This window comes from Pseudoliparis swirei, chromosome 1, assembly GCF_029220125.1.
Source record: "Pseudoliparis swirei isolate HS2019 ecotype Mariana Trench chromosome 1, NWPU_hadal_v1, whole genome shotgun sequence".
Taxonomy (NCBI): Eukaryota; Metazoa; Chordata; class Actinopteri; order Perciformes; family Liparidae; genus Pseudoliparis; species Pseudoliparis swirei.
In genome coordinates, this window is record NC_079388.1 from 3,761,398 (window position 1) to 3,778,846 (window position 17,449).

General features: G+C 48.3%; 1 protein-coding gene across 1 annotated transcript in view; it reads left to right on the plus strand.

Annotated features, from left to right (window-relative positions):
- nudcd1 (NudC domain containing 1) overlaps nt 1-17,449 on the plus strand; it is a 55,396-nt gene that overhangs the window by 22,980 nt on the left and 14,967 nt on the right. Inside the window, exons 7-8 of the mRNA XM_056440221.1 lie at nt 558-702; nt 2,033-2,158. Of these exons, the coding sequence (XP_056296196.1) occupies nt 558-702; nt 2,033-2,158 (271 nt within the window). The remainder of the gene's footprint in view (nt 1-557; nt 703-2,032; nt 2,159-17,449) is intronic.

Below are 17,449 nucleotides of genomic sequence, written 5' to 3' on the forward strand. Positions count from 1 at the left end.
GTTGCACATTTCTACCTGTAGTATTGCACATTTCTACCTGTAGTGTTGCACATTTCTACCTGTAGTATTGCACATTTCTACCTGTAATGTTGCACATTTCTACCTGTAGTGTTGCACATTTCTACCTGTAATGTTGCACATTTCTACCTGTAATGTTGCACATTTCTACCTGTAATGTTGCATATTTCTACCTGTAGTGTTGCACATTTCTACCCGTAATGTTGCACATTTCTACCGGTGTGGTTTAGTCTCCTGCAGCTCTAAACACTTTGAACCCACTAGAGGGCTCCTGATTGGTTGTTTACTGGTTGATTGCATTATTCTCACTCCCCAGACACCGGTTCATAAAAATCATGCTCTCAGGCAATTTCTGAAAGTGTTCCAAAGTCACGAGAGCCTCGTGGTGTCTGGCAAATCAGAAAGTGAGCTTTCTGGAGCTTTACGTCCCGCCAAATGTCATCATCTCCATATATATGACTTGTTGATTGTCAGCACTTTGAAGGAGAAGGGCCCTGTTTCTGATGTGTGTTCCCGCCCATGTGGCTGTGTGTCTTCAGCCTGGAGGTGACCCTGCAGAAGCTCACGGAGGGCCCGCTGTGGTCGGAGCTGGTGACGGGCGACAGGAGAGGAGAGTACGTTGTAAGCGATGAGCAAGCCGCCCTCATCCACGAGAGGCTGACCTTCCTCACCTCGGAAGACTTGGTAGGCTCATGCCGGTGACCGCAATGCTCCGCGTGGTGTCGTTTATCTGTGCCGTCGTTACAGCGAAGACAGCGAAAGGTGCACGAAAAAGGTGTATTTAATTTTGTTCAGCTTCTTGGGAGTGAAATGAAATGAGGCAAAAGATGTTTTGCTTTGAGCATTGTGCTGAAGAGGAGCAATAATGAGTGTTCTTGTTTCTGTTGAAACACACTCATCGTGCCAGATGGTGAAAACTATGTTTATTATTTCTGCAGAGACTGAAAGACAAACACAACAAATGGGACGAGACATTTTCTTTTTATGTAAATTGAAAGGGATGTTTTTTCTAAATCTATAATTTAATAGCAACTATGAAATTTAGCATTTACAGTTTTATTTTTACTGACATTTCGCAAACCTTTGGTATAAAGGTTTGGATAAAATGCACAAATTCTACAAGCCATGTTTTATTTCATGTTATTTCACAATATCAATATGTAATGTGATAAAGTCAATTTAGTGAAAACCTGGCAGACTGTCTTTCAGAGCGGGCTCAGTACTTTCAAGCTAAAGAAAACCCAAACACTGTCATGGTGTCTTGTGATGGGGTTCCTTGACCTCTGACCTCTGAAGCCGTGGTGGGTACCCAGCAGGCTCCCCTTTACAGAAGAGTCCACTTATTTTTTCCCCTTTTCTTAAAAATCATGTATTTAAATGCCTCTGCACGGAGCTCCCTCAAGAGTCTCAGGATTGCAGGAATGAGGTTTGAATGGAACGCTGAGACTTTGTATTCATGTGTGATGATGTCAGTCCGTTTCATGTCGAGGTAGCATTGTTGAAACTGGATCTCCAATGAATAAAATTACCTTTTGATGAGAATAACCTTTTACAATCAACACTTGAATCCCGACACCTTGGCCATTAAGTGGCTGTGTGGCTCGTCGTGACAATAAGCGCTCGCCATCCAATCACGGGGCCTCGGCGTCTTCGTGTGAGAGACGTTGGAGCATCTCTATCAACTCTCCAGTGGCGACAATGAGTTTTTAACTTAAGTCCATCCTTCTAGCTTTGCCTCACCCTTCTGCGTCCCTCTTTTCCATTCCCTCTTCAGCTCCTCTGAGTCCTCCTCTCTCTGTACACATCGTCCCACCCGAGTCGACCTCCGTCTCACGCACGACTGCAATTTCCTCCGCAGCCCGTCTCGCCCTCACCCTTCATTAGTACCACCTGGGTCCACTCCAGGCCCTCGGTGCACAGCCAGCCTTTTTACATGTTAATAAATGCAAAACAAGTGTAACCATGGCCTCTTGTCTTGTTCCTCCTCTCTCTTTAAAAAAAAATATATATTCAGAATGGAAACCCTGACGCCGACAAGCCCCCTTGTAACTCGCAGGAGCTGGAGGACTGCGACGGGTTCCCAGAAGACGGCTCCAGCCTCACACACTTTGACGGAGAATCGCTCAAGCCCACTCAGGTGGTGAGTAACGTCGCTCCTCCTTCTCGAGTTAACACGTTGACGCTCCACTCCTTCACATGTTCACCTCCTTCCATCCTTCATTCCCCTGGGGTCGACTGTCGGCTGATGCTCGCCGCCTCCATGAGAGCACGCGCTCGCTGGGCCGGCCAGCTCGGCCTTGCTTTTTAACAAGCCACTTGACCAGAGAGCTCCACAAAGGCCCAGCAGAGGCCCCCCTCCCCCTCCTCGTGACTCAAATAGCAAGAAGCTGCACCGTTGTAGCCGACATTTATTTCTTTATAAATGCTCATTTTGAGAACGTATTTGTCTTGGCGGCTCGGTTCGAGACGCCGTAATGGAGAAGGAGGAGCGGCGTGTCTCTACGATGTGAGGCGCTCACGGGGAGCCCCGACCAGCGGTGTGCCCCTTTTAAAAGTTCACGGTGACATTTAATGGCCTCTGTGCAACAGGAATGTGCAGTTAGTACAATGGAGTTTGTCGTCTCAAGTTCGCTCCATAAAAAGACACAAAAAAGCTAACGTGTGTTATATGGTGGGGGATGAATTTAGGAGGCGGAGCCAGAAGAAAGACGCTGCAAGGATGCTCTTGATTATCTTCAGCAGGGTGAGACTGGAGTGTCTCAAAAGGTCCTTTTGCACTTTCACTGATGCTGTCGTGCACATCTCACACCAGTCTGTGATGGTTCTAGTCAGGATGCTTTACACAGGGTTCATACGCTCATGAAAAATCCTGGATAGGTCCTAGAATTTTAAAATGGTTATTTCCAGGCCTGGAAAAGTCCTAGAAAATAATTGTAATCGCAAAAGTTTGGGGGAAATCATGGAAAATATTCATATGTTCATTTATGCAGTTTGATTAAAAGAATAAACATTTATATCAATATGTAGACTTTTAATCAAACTTGTCTCTCCTTCATTTGTGTAATTTAAGGTTTATACTCGTGTATACACCGAGATTTCACAACATGTTTGGACATTTGGTTTAAAGTGCTGGAAGCCCATTGGTCAACATGTGGATGAACCTTGTTTCTATCGCTCCTCTGTAAAAGTTAACTTGAGTCTAACCTTTATTCTTACGATTCCTTAAACAATACAACCAGTTTTGTGTTGTTGTTTTCTCTCTTTTGGAGACGTGTGTTTGTTTGTGGTGTTGAACTCTTCTCTTGCGGCGCTCTTTGACGGAGACACGAGTCACCCTTTAACTAAGACACAGGAACTTGATATGATGTCAGCGTTATATATATTGGAAAACACACATCTGTCAACCACTAATTACTAAGCACAAAGTAGAGCTGAAGCTGTTGGAAGCTTTTAAATGTATTTCTTATGGTAAAAAGAAGATGTTGACCTTTTCATGACTTTAACATTGACCTTTGACCCAATCAATCCCAAAATATAATCAAATGGTCCCCGTATAATAACCAATCATCCCACCAAATTTCATGCGATTCGGTTTAATACTTTTTGAGTTATGCGAGTAACACGCATACAAATAAATAAATAAATAAATACACGGCGATCAAAACATAACCTTCCACATTTTCAATGCAAAGGTAATAATACTTTATTATTTCCCATAAGGGGAAATTCATATTAAAGATTCTGACTTGCCACCTGATGATAGTTATGGGATCACGAACATCGTTTATGATTCATTCTCAGGGGAACAACCCAAATGTCATGACAAGCCATCTTATAGACTGAAAACAATCGATGTGAGCCTCATGGAGGAGGATCACCAAACCCAGTAGGCTACATCCTCTGGACACCGGGGGATGGAAATCAACACGAGGCATCCCAGTTGAGATATTTCAGTCTGACTAACGGACGTCGAGAGGTTCCTGCTGCTAGCGCGGCTGAACAGCTCATCCCATCTGGAGTTATGACTGAGTTTCTGTGTGGTTTTCACAATAAAAGCAACGGACATATCCTCGAGGTCGTAGGTAGAGGCATGTCGGGTCTACTTTAAAACTAGTGTGTTGCATAAGACACACTTAGTTCCTCCAGCAGCCGTCAGGAGACCTTCAGTCTGAAACGCTGCGCACTAAAACCGTGAGTTCTTGTTGCACCGTTCCACTCGTCTGCAGCATCGGGGGCTCGGCTAGTTGAGGGAGATCGTAAAGCAGAGGGACCAGTCGTCCTCCTGGTCCTCTGTTTGTCCCAAGGTGACAAACAAGCGTCACGTGTTGCAGTCTTTCCTGTCGTCGGGTTGAACAAAACATGGCTTTAGACAGGAAGGAAGGAAATGAGGCAAGGAAGGTAGGAAAGAAGGAAAGGAAAGAAGGAAGCCAGGCAAGGAAAGAAGGACACCCCCCACGCACTCTCTCTGTCTCCCCCACACTCTCTCTGTCTCCCCCACACTCTCTCTGTCTCACCCCACACTCTCTCTGTCTCACCCCACACTCTCTCTGTCTCACCCCACACTCTCTATGTCTCACCCCCACACTCTCTATGTCTCACCCCACACTCTCTGTCTCACCCACACTCTCTATGTCTCACCCCACTCTCTATGTCTCACCCACACTCTCTGTCTCACCCCACACTCTCTATGTCTCACCCCACACTCTCTATGTCTCACCCCCCACTCTATGTCTCACCCCACACTCTCTGTCTCACCCACACTCTCTGTCTCACCCCACTCTCTATGTCTCACCCCACACTCTCTGTCTCACCCCACACTCTCTATGTCTCACCCCACACTCTCTATGTCTCACCCCACACTCTCTGTCTCACCCCACACTCTCTATGTCTCACCCCACACTCTCTATGTCTCACCCCACACTCTCTATGTCTCACCCCACACTCTCTATGTCTCACCCCACACTCTCTGTCTCACCCCACACTCTCTATGTCTCACCCCACACTCTTTATGTCTCACCCCACACTCTCTATGTCTCACCCCACACTCTCTATGTCTCACCCCACACTCTCTATGTCTCACCCCACACTCTCTATGTCTCACCCCACACTCTCTATGTCTCACCCCACACTCTCTATGTCTCACCCCACACTCTCTATGTCTCACCCCACACTCTCTATGTCTCACCCCACACTCTTTATGTCTCACCCCACACTCTCTATGTCTCACCCCACACTCTCTATGTCTCACCCCACACTCTTTATGTCTCAACCACACTCTCTATGTCTCACCCCACACTCTCTATGTCTCACCCCACACTCTATGTCTCACCCCACACTCTCTATGTCTCACCCCACACTCTCTATGTCTCACCCCACACTCTCTGTCTCACCCCACACTCTTTATGTCTCACCCCACACTCTCTATGTCTCACCCCACACTCTCTGTCTCACCCCACACTCTCTATGTCTCACCCCACTCTCTGTCTCACCCCACACTCTCTATGTCTCACCCCACACTCTCTATGTCTCACCCCCCACTCTCTATGTCTCCCCCACACTCTTTATGTCTCCCCCACACTCTATGTCTCACCCCACCTCTCTATGTCTCACCCCACACTCTCTGTCTCACCCCACACTCTCTATGTCTCACCCCACACTCTCTATGTCTCACCCCACACTCTCTATGTCTCACCCCACACTCTCTATGTCTCACCCCACACTCTCTATGTCTCACCCCACACTCTATGTCTCACCCCACACTCTCTATGTCTCACCCCACACTCTCTATGTCTCACCCCACACTCTCTATGTCTCACCCCACACTCTCTATGTCTCACCCCACACTCTCTATGTCTCACCCCACACTCTCTATGTCTCACCCCACACTCTCTATGTCTCACCCCACACTCTCTGTCTCACCCCACACTCTCTATGTCTCCCCCACACTCTCTATGTCTCACCCCACACTCTCTATGTCTCACCCCACACTCTCTATGTCTCACCCCACACTCTCTATGTCTCACCCCACACTCTATGTCTCACCCCACACTCTCTATGTCTCACCCCACACTCTCTATGTCTCACCCCACACTCTCTATGTCTCACCCCACACTCTATGTCTCACCCCACACTCTCTATGTCTCACCCCACCCCTCTATGTCTCACCCCACACTCCCTATCTCTCAACCACCCTCTCTATGTCTCACCCCACACTCTCTATGTCTCACCCCACTCTCTATGTCTCACCCCACACTCTCTGTCTCACCCCACACTCTTTATGTCTCACCCCACACTCTATGTCTCACCCCACACTCTTTATGTCTCACCCCACACTCTCTATGTCTCCCCCACACTCTCTATGTCTCCCCCACACTCTCTATGTCTCACCCCACACTCTATGTCTCACCCCACACTCTCTATGTCTCACCCCACACTCTCTATGTCTCACCACACCTCTGTGTCTCACCCACTCTATGTCTCACCATACACTCTCTATGTCACACCCCACACTCTCTATGTCTCACCCCACACTCTCTATGTCTCTCCCCACACTCTCTATGTCTCACCCCACACTCTATGTCTCACCCACACTCTCTATGTCTCACCCACACTCTTTATGTCTCACCCCACTCTCTATGTCTCACCCACTCTCTATGTCTCACCCCACACTCTCTATGTCTCACCCCACACTCTATGTCTCACCCCACACTCTCTATGTCTCACCCCACACTCTCTGTCTCACCCACACTCTCTATGTCTCACCCCACACTCTATGTCTCACCCCACACCTCTATGTCTCACCCCACACTCTATGTCTCACCCCACTCTCTATGTCTCCCCCACACTCTCTATGTCTCACCCACACTCTTTATGTCTCACCCCACACTCTCTATGTCTCACCCACCTCTATGTCTCCCCACACTCTCTATGTCTCCCCCACACTCTCTATGTCTCACCCCACACTCTCTATGTCTCACCCCACACTCTTTATGTCTCACCCCACACTCTCTATGTCTCCCCCACACTCTCTATGTCTCACCCCACACTCTCTATGTCTCAACCACACTCTCTATGTCTCACCCCACACTCTCTGTCTCACCCCACACTCTCTATGTCTCACCCCACACTCTCTATGTCTCACCCCACACTCTCTATGTCTCACCCCACACTCTTTATGACTCACCCCACACTCTTCTATGTCTCACCCCACACTCTATGTCTCACCCCACACTCTCTATGTCTCACCCCACACTCTCTATGTCTCACCCCACACTCTCTGTCTCACCCCACACTCTCTATGTCTCACCCCACACTCTCTATGTCTCACCCCACACTCTCTATGTCTCACCCCCCACTCTCTATGTCTCACCCCACACTCTATGTCTCACCCCACACTCTTTATGTCTCACCCCACACTCTCTATGTCTCACCCCACACTCTCTATGTCTCACCCACTCTTTTTGTCTCACCCCACACTCTCTATGTCTCACCCACACTCTCTATGTCTCACCCCACACCTCTATGTCTCACCCCACTCTCTATGTCTCACCCCACACCTCTCTATGTCTCACCCCACACTCTCTATGTCTCACCCCACACTCTCTATGTCTCACCCCACACTCTCTATGTCTCACCCCACACTCTATGTCTCACCCCACACTCTCTGTCTCACCCCACACTCTCTATGTCTCACCCCACACTCTCTATGTCTCACCCCACACTCTATGTCTCACCCACACTCTCTATGTCTCACCCCACTCTCTATGTCTCACCCCACACTCTCTATGTCTCACCCCACACTCTTTATGTCTCACCCCACACTCTCTATGTCTCACCCCACACTCTATGTCTCACCCCACTCTATGTCTCACCCCACACTCTCTCTATGTCTCACCCCACACTCTCTATGTCTCACCCCACACTCTCTGTCTCACCCCACACTCTCTATGTCTCACCCCACACTCTCTGTCTCACCCCACACTCTCTATGTCTCACCCCACACTCTCTATGTCTCACCCCACACTCTCTATGTCTCACCCCACACCCTCTATGTCTCACCCCACACTCTCTATGTCTCCCCACACTCTATGTCTCACACTCTCTATGTCTCACCCCACACTCTCTATGTCTCACCCCACACTCTCTATGTCTCACCCCACACTCTCTATGTCTCACCCCACACTCTCTATGTCTCACCCCACACTCTTTATGTCTCACCCCACACTCTCTATGTCTCACCCCACACTCTATGTCTCACCCCACACTCTCTATGTCTCACCCCACACTCTCTATGTCTCACCCCACACTCTCTATGTCTCACCCCACACTCTATGTCTCACCCCCCACTCTCTATGTCTCACCCCACACTCTCTATGTCTCACCCCACACTCTCTATGTCTCACCCCACACTCTCTATGTCTCACCCCACTCTCTGTCTCACGCCACACTCTTTATGTCTCACCCCACACTCTCTGTCTCACCCCACACTCTATGTCTCACCCCACACTCTCTATGTCTCACCCCACACTCTTTATGTCTCACCCCACACTCTCTATGTCTCACCCCACACTCTCTATGTCTCACCCCACTCTATGTCTCACCCCACACTCTATGTCTCACCCCACACTCTCTATGTCTCACCCCACACTCTCTATGTCTCACCCCACACTCTCTATGTCTCACCCCACACTCTCTATGTCTCACCCCACACTCTCTATGTCTCACCCCACACTCTCTATGTCTCCCCCACACTCTCTATGTCTCACCCCACACTCTCTATGTCTCAACCACACTCTCTATGTCTCACCCCACTCTCTATGTCTCCCCCACACCTCTATGTCTCACCCCACACTCTCTATGTTCTCCCCACCCCCTCTATGTCTCACCCACTCTTTATGTCTCACCCCACTCTCTATGTCTCACCCCACACTCTCTATGTCTCACCCCACACTCTCTATGTCTCACCCCACACTCTCTATGTCTCCCCCACACTCTCTATGTCTCACCCCACACTCTCTATGTCTCACCCCACACTCTCTATGTCTCCCCCACACTCTCTATGTCTCACCCCACACTCTCTATGTCTCACCCCACACTCTCTATGTCTCACCCCACACTCTATGTCTCCCCACACTCTCTGTCTCCCACACTCTCTATGTCTCCCCACACTCTCTATGTCTCACCCCACACCTCTATGTCTCACCCCACACTCTCTATGTCTCACCCCACACTCTTTATGTCTCACCCCACTCTCTATGTCTCACCCCACACCTCTATGTCTCACCCCACACTCTATGTCTCACCCCACACTCTCTATGTCTCACCCCACACTCTATGTCTCACCCACACTCTCTATGTCTCACCCCACACTCTATGTCTCACCCCACACTCTATGTCTCACCCCACACTCTCTATGTCTCACCCCTCTATGTCTCACCCCACACCTCTATGTCTCACCCCACACTCTCTATGTCTCACCCCACACTCTCTATGTCTCACCCCACACTCTCTATGTCTCACCCCACACTCTCTATGTCTCACCCCACACTCTCTGTCTCACCCCACACTCTCTATGTCTCCCCACACTCTATGTCTCACCCCCCACCCTTTATGTCTCACCCCACTCTCTCTTTGTCTCACCCCACACTCTCTATGTCTCACCCCACACTCTATGTCTCACCCACACTCTATGTCTCACCCCACACTCTTTATGTCTCACCCCACACTCTCTATGTCTCACCCCACACTCTCTATGTCTCACCCCACACTCTATGTCTCACCCCACACTCTCTATGTCTCACCCCACACTCTCTATGTCTCACCCCACACTCTCTGTCTCACCCCACACTCTCTATGTCTCACCCCACACTCTCTATGTCTCACCCCACACTCTTTATGTCTCACCCCACACTCTCTGTCTCACCCCACACTCTTTATGTCTCACCCCACACTCTCTATGTCTCACCCCACACTCTTTATGTCTCACCCCACACTCTCTATGTCTCCCCCACACTCTCTATGTCTCCCCCACACTCTCTATGTCTCACCCCACACTCTCTATGTCTCACCCCACACTCTCTATGTCTCACCCCACACTCTCTATGTCTCACCCCACACTCTCTATGTCTCCCCCACACTCTCTATGTCTCCCCCACACTCTCTATGTCTCACCCACACTCTATGTCTCCCCCACACTCTCTATGTCTCCCCCACACTCTCTATGTCTCACCCCACACTCTCTATGTCTCAACCACACTCTCTATGTCTCACCCCACACTCTCTATGTCTCACCCCACACTCTCTATGTCTCACCCCACACTCTCTATGTCTCACCCCACACTCTCTATGTCTCAACCACACTCTCTATGTCTCACCCCACACTCTTTATGTCTCACCCCACACTCTCTATGTCTCCCCCACACTCTATGTCTCACCACACTCTCTATGTCTCACCCCACACTCTATGTCTCACCCCACACTCTCTATGTCTCACCCCACACTCTCTATGTCTCACCCCACACTCTATGTCTCACCCCACACTCTCTATGTCTCACCCCACACTCTCTATGTCTCACCCCCCACTCTCTATGTCTCCCCCACACTCTCTATGTCTCACCCCACACTCTCTGTCTCACCCCACACTCTTTATGTCTCACCCCACACTCTCTGTCTCACCCCACACTCTTTATGTCTCACCCCACACTCTCTATGTCTCCCCCACACTCTCTATGTCTCCCCCACACTCTCTATGTCTCACCCCACACTCTATGTCTCACCCCACACTCTCTATGTCTCACCCCACACTCTCTATGTCTCACCCCACACTCTCTGTCTCACCCCACACTCTCTGTCTCACCCCACACTCTCTATGTCTCCCCCACACTCTCTATGTCTCACCCCACACTCTATGTCTCACCACTCTCTGTCTCACCCCACACTCTCTGTCTCACCCCACACTCTCTATGTCTCCCCCACACTCTCTATGTCTCACCCCACACTCTCTATGTCTCAACCACACTCTCTATGTCTCCCCCACACTCTTTATGTCTCACCCCACACTCTCTATGTCTCCCCCACACTCTCTATGTCTCACCCCACACTCTCTATGTCTCAACCACACTCTCTATGTCTCCCCCACACTTTATGTCTCACCCCACACTCTCTATGTCTCCCCACACTCTCTATGTCTCACCCCACACTCTCTATGTCTCAACCACACTCTCTATGTCTCACCCCACACTCTATGTCTCACCCCACACTCTCTATGTCTCCCACACTCTTTATGTCTCACCCCACTCTCTATGTCTCACCCCACACTCTCTATGTCTCCCCCACACTCTTTATGTCTCCCCCACAGTCTCTCTGTCACCCCACACTCTCTATGTCTCAACCACACCTCTATGTCTCACCCCAGACTCTTTATGCCTCACGCCACTCTCTGTCTCCCCACACTCTCTATGTCTCACCACACTCTCTATGTCTCACCCCACACTCTTTATGTCTCACCCACACTCTCTATGTCTCCCCACCTCTATGTCTCAACCACTCTCTATGTCTCACCCCACTCTCTATGTCTCACCCCACACTCTCTATGTCTCCCCACACTCTCTATGTCTCACCCACACTCTCTATGTCTCACCCACACTCTCTATGTCTCACCCCACACTCTCTATGTCTCACCCCACACTCTATGTCTCACCCCCCACTCTCTATGTCTCACCCCACACTCTATGTCTCCCCCACTCTCTATGTCTCACCCCCCACTCTATTTCTCCCACACTCTCTATGTCTCACCCCACACTCTATGTCTCACCCCACACTCTCTATGTCTCACCCCACACTCTTTATGTCTCACCCCACACTCTCTATGTCTCACCCCACACTCTCTATGTCTCACCCCACTCTCTATGTCTCTCCCCACACTCTATGTCTCACCCACACTCTCTGTCTCACCCCACACTCTCTATGTCTCACCCCACACTCTATGTCTCACCCCACTCTCTATGTCTCCCCCACACTCTCTATGTCTCACCCCACACTCTCTATGTCTCAACCACACTCTCTATGTCTCACCCCACACTCTCTATGTCTCACCCCACACTCTCTATGTCTCCACACTCTCTGTCTCACCCCACACTCTCTATGTCTCACCCACACTCTCTATGTCTCACCCCACACCTCTATGTCTCCCCACACTCTCTATGTCTCACCCCACACTCTCTATGTCTCACCCACTCTCTATGTCTCACCCCACACTCTCTATGTCTCACCCCACTCTCTATGTCTCCCCACACTCTCTGTCTCACCCCACACTCTCTATGTCTCAACCACACTCTATGTCTCACCCCACACTCTATGTCTCACCCCACTCTCTATGTCTCCCACACTCTCTATGTCTCACCCCACACTCTCTATGTTTCAACCACACTCTTTATGTCTCCCCCACTCTCTTATGTCTCACCCCACACTCTATGTCTCACCCCACACTCTCTATGTCTCACCCACACTCTCTATGTCTCACCCACACTCTCTATGTCTCCCCACACTCTCTATGTCTCACCCACACTCTATGTCTCACCCCACACTCTCTATGTCTCCCACACTCTCTATGTCTCCCCACACTCTCTATGTCTCACCCACACTCTCTATGTCTCACCCACACTCTCTATGTCTCACCCCACACTCTCTATGTCTCACCCCACTCTCTGTCTCCCCCACACTCTCTCTGTCTCACCCCACACTCTCTCTGTCTCACCCCACACTCTCTATGTCTCCCCCCCACCCTCTATGTCTCCCCCACACCCTCCATGTCTTCCCCCCCACACTCTCTATGTCTCACCCCACACTCTATGTCTCACCCACTCTCTATGTCTCCCCCCACACTCTCTATGTCTCACCCCACACTCTCTGTCTCACCCCACACTCTCTGTCTCACCCCACACTCTCTATGTCTCACCCCACACTCTATGTCTCACCCCACACTCTCTATGTCTCACCCCACACTCTCTATGTCTCACCCCACACTCTCTATGTCTCACCCCACACTCTCTATGTCTCACCCCACACTCTCTATGTCTCACCCCACACTCTCTGTCTCACCCACTCTCTATGTCTCTCCCCCACACTCTCTATGTCTCACCCCACACTCTCTATGTCTCCCCCACACTCTCTTTGTCTCCCCACACTCTTTATGTCTCACCCCACTCTCTATGTCTCACCCCACACTCTCTATGTCTCACCCCACACTCTCTATGTCTCACCCCACACTCTCTATGTCTCACCCCACACTCTCTGTCTCACCCCACACTCTCTGTCTCACCCCACACTCTATGTCTCACCCCACACTCTCTATGTCTCCCCACACTCTATGTCTCCACACTCTCTATGTCTCACCCACACTCTCTATGTCTCACCCCACTCTCTATGTCTCCCACACTCTATGTCTCACCACCTCTCTATGTCTCACCCCACTCTCTATGTCTCACCCCACACTCTCTATGTCTCACCCCACACTCTCTATGTCTCACCCCACACTCACAGTCTCACCCCACACTCTCTATGTCTCACCCCACACTCTCTGTCTCACCCCACTCTCTGTCTCACCCCACACTCTCTATGTCTCCCCTACACTCTCTATGTCTCACCCACACTCTATGTCTCAACCACACTCTATGTCTCCCCACACTCTTTATGTCTCACCCCACACTCTCTATGTCTCCCCCACACCCTGTGTCTCACCCCACACTCTCTGTCTCACCACACTCTCTATGTCTCCCCACACTCTCTATGTCTCACCCCACACTCTCTATGTCTCCCCACACTCTCTATGTCTCACCCCACACTCTCTATGTCTCAACCACACTCTCTATGTCTCCCCCACACTCTTTATGTCTCACCCACACTCTCTATGTCTCCCACACTCTCTATGTCTCACCCCACACTCTCTATGTCTCAACCACACTCTCTATGTCTCCCCACACTCTTTATGTCTCACCCCACACTCTATGTCTCCCCACACTCTATGTCTCACCACACTCTCTATGTCTCAACCACACTCTCTATGTCTCCCCCACACTCTTTATGTCTCACCCCACACTCTCTATGTCTCCCCCACACTCTCTATGTCTCACCCCACACTCTCTATGTCTCAACCACACTCTCTATGTCTCCCCCACACTCTTTATGTCTCACCCCACACTCTCTATGTCTCCCCCACACTCTCTATGTCTCACCCCACACTCTCTATGTCTCAACCAGTGGCGTCCCTAGGCTAAAAACATCCGGGGCTAAAGCCCCGGATGTTTTTTAATTAGCCCCGAATGTTAATTTCAACAACAACAACAAAAAAGATTTGGCACAAAAGTGGTTAACACCTCCAGGTCGCACGTGACGTCATTCACCCAAAGCAGCGGAGTCAGACTGGCAGCAGGCGCACGTAACAGCAAGCTGCTGTCTGAGAGTGTTTCTATGTCTACAAATTTCGCTGCTTCACTCCTCTGGGCTAAGCCCAGCGCCACCGCTCCCATAACCCACATCGCTCTGCCGTGATACGCGCCGACACACAGGTGAGCACACGCTCACTAGAAAAACTCACTAGTTCAGGAACAAGCTAGTTTAGGAACAAGCTAGTTCAGGAACAAACTAGTTTAGGAACAAGCTAGTTCAGGAACAAGCTAGTTCAGGAACAAGCTAGTTCAGGAACAAGCTAGTTCAGGAACAAGCAAGTTCAGGAACACGCTAGTTCAGGAACAAGCAAGTTCAGGAACACGCTAGTTTAGGAACAAGCTAGTTCAGGAACAAGCTAGTTCAGGAACAAGCAAGTTCAGGAACACGCTAGTTCAGGAACAAGCAAGTTCAGGAACACGCTAGTTCAGGAACACGCTAGTTCAGGAACACGCTAGTTCAGGAACACGCTAGTTCAGGAACACGCTAGTTCAGCAGCACGCTAGTTCTGCCATGTGAAAACATCTCTGCTGCTGAACAAAGGCTTTTAGTTTGACTTTACGTTCATGTCGAACAATAGAGGACACAAAGGGGATGTGGGGGGAAGAGGTTTTCCTCTTTATTGAAGCAGACAGAAAATTGGCATCAAGCGTGTCAAATAAATTACAAAAATATAGATAAATAGACTTTAGCCTTCACAACATGTCAAATCAATTTGATGTCTTGTGCTTTGTTTCCCCACCTGGGAAAGAACATACACACACACAAACATATACACACACATACACACACATACACACACTCACACATACACACACACAAAGATACACGCATAGACACACACACACACACAAAGATATACACACACAAAGATACACACACACACAACGATACATACATACACATACATACACACACACATACACACACATATATACACACACACATACACAGACATACACACACATATACACTACTGTTCAACAGTTTGGGGTCACTTAGAAATGTCTTTATTTTTCAAAGAAAAGCACTGTTTTTTCAATAAAGATAACATTAATCAGAAATACACACTATACATTGTTAATGTGGTAAATGACTATTCTAGGTGGAAACGTCTGGTTTCTAATGAAATATCTCCAGAGGTGTATAGAGGCCCATTTCCATCAACTATCACTCCAGTGTTCTAATGGTACATTGTGTTTGCTAATCGCCTTAGAAGACTAATGTCTGATTAGAAAACCCTTGTGCAATTATGTTAGCACAGCTGAAAACAGTTATGCTGGTGATATAAGCTATACAACTGGCCTTCCTTTGAGCTCGAAGTTTGAAGAACAAAATTAATACTTCAAATATTAATTATTATTTCTAACCTTGTCAATGTCTTGACTATATTTTATATTCAATTTTCAATTCATTTGAGAAATAAAAGTGAGTTTTCATGGAAGACACGAAATTGTCTGGATGACCCCAAACTTTTGAACGGTAGTATACATATACACACACATACATGCACACATGAACACACACACACATATACAGGACTGTCTCAGAAAATTAGAATATTGTGATGAAGTTCTTTATTTTCTGTAATGCAATTAAAAAAACAAAAATGTCATGCATTCTGGATTCATTACAAATCAACTGAAATATTGCAAGCCTTTTATTCTTTTAATATTGCTGATTATGGCTTACAGCTTAAGAAAACTCTAAAATCCTATCTCATAAAATTTTAATATTTCCTCAGACCAAGTAATAAAAAAAAAGATTTATAACAGCTGAGTGTTTGTCAAGGCTCAGGAAACCCTTGCAGGTGTTTCGAGTTAATTAGACAATTCAAGTGATTTGTTTAATACCCTACTAGTATACTTTTTCATGATATTCTAATATTTAGAGATAGGATATTTGAGTTTTCTTAAGCTGTAAGCCATAATCAGCAATATTAAAAGAATAAAAGGCTTGCAATATTTCAGTTGATTTGTAATGAATCCAGAATGCATGACATTTTTGTTTTTTTAATTGCATTGCAGAAAATAAAGAACTTCATCACAATATTCTAATTTTCTGAGACAGTCCTGTATATACACAGACACACATACACACAACCGAATGCACGCACACACACATGCACACTTATACACACACGCACAAACAAACACAGAGCTATTTGTCTGAAAATAACTCATATTATTTTAAAATGTACATTGATTAATTTTCCTTGTTTCACATACTGCTTGGGATTTGGGGCCTAAAGCATGTATATACATTTAAAAAGTCCCGATTTGGATGTTGATTACCATGGCAACAGTCGGCATCATCCCTTTCTTAAACGAGACCCTGGCGTTATCGTTCATCACGTGATCGGTCCAGATACTAATCACTCGGCTAACGAGGCGCGACACACGGGAGCGCTTTACGAGTCTCCGGACGTTGCGCAACACGCATGTTCCTGCTACTGTGGACTGCATTGTGTGAGGCGCGAGTGGTAGATTAAAGGCCCGGGTGCAGATGTATAGATACGGACCACACGTGTGTGTGTGTGTGTGTGTGCATGGGGTTTATAACTTTGTGAATACTTCCGATAATTCGCTTATGCTCATTCGTCACCGGTTGCTATGGGGTTAGATAGAAACGCTGGAATAAATGTGTTTGTCTTTTCTTCTTTTGCCGAAGCAGATAAGTAGCAGTGAAAAAGCTCCATTCAACTGTGAATATGTGTGTGTGTGTCCGTCCCCCGATGGCCCTCGCTCAGTTCCTCTTGTTCCATTTCATTTTCATTTAAGAATTCCCTCATCACGAAAAAACTCTCACAGCGGTTAGAAATAAACCCTTTCACACGGCAATGAAAGGCTCTGTGTGTGTGTGTGTGAGAACATGTACGTGTGTACAGGTGTGTTGACCTGTGTTTATCCGTATCTCGTCCAGGGAGCCTTCCCGGTTCCATTCACCACTTCCTCCCTCTTTGTGTTCTCCGTGATGCTCCAGGCGCTGC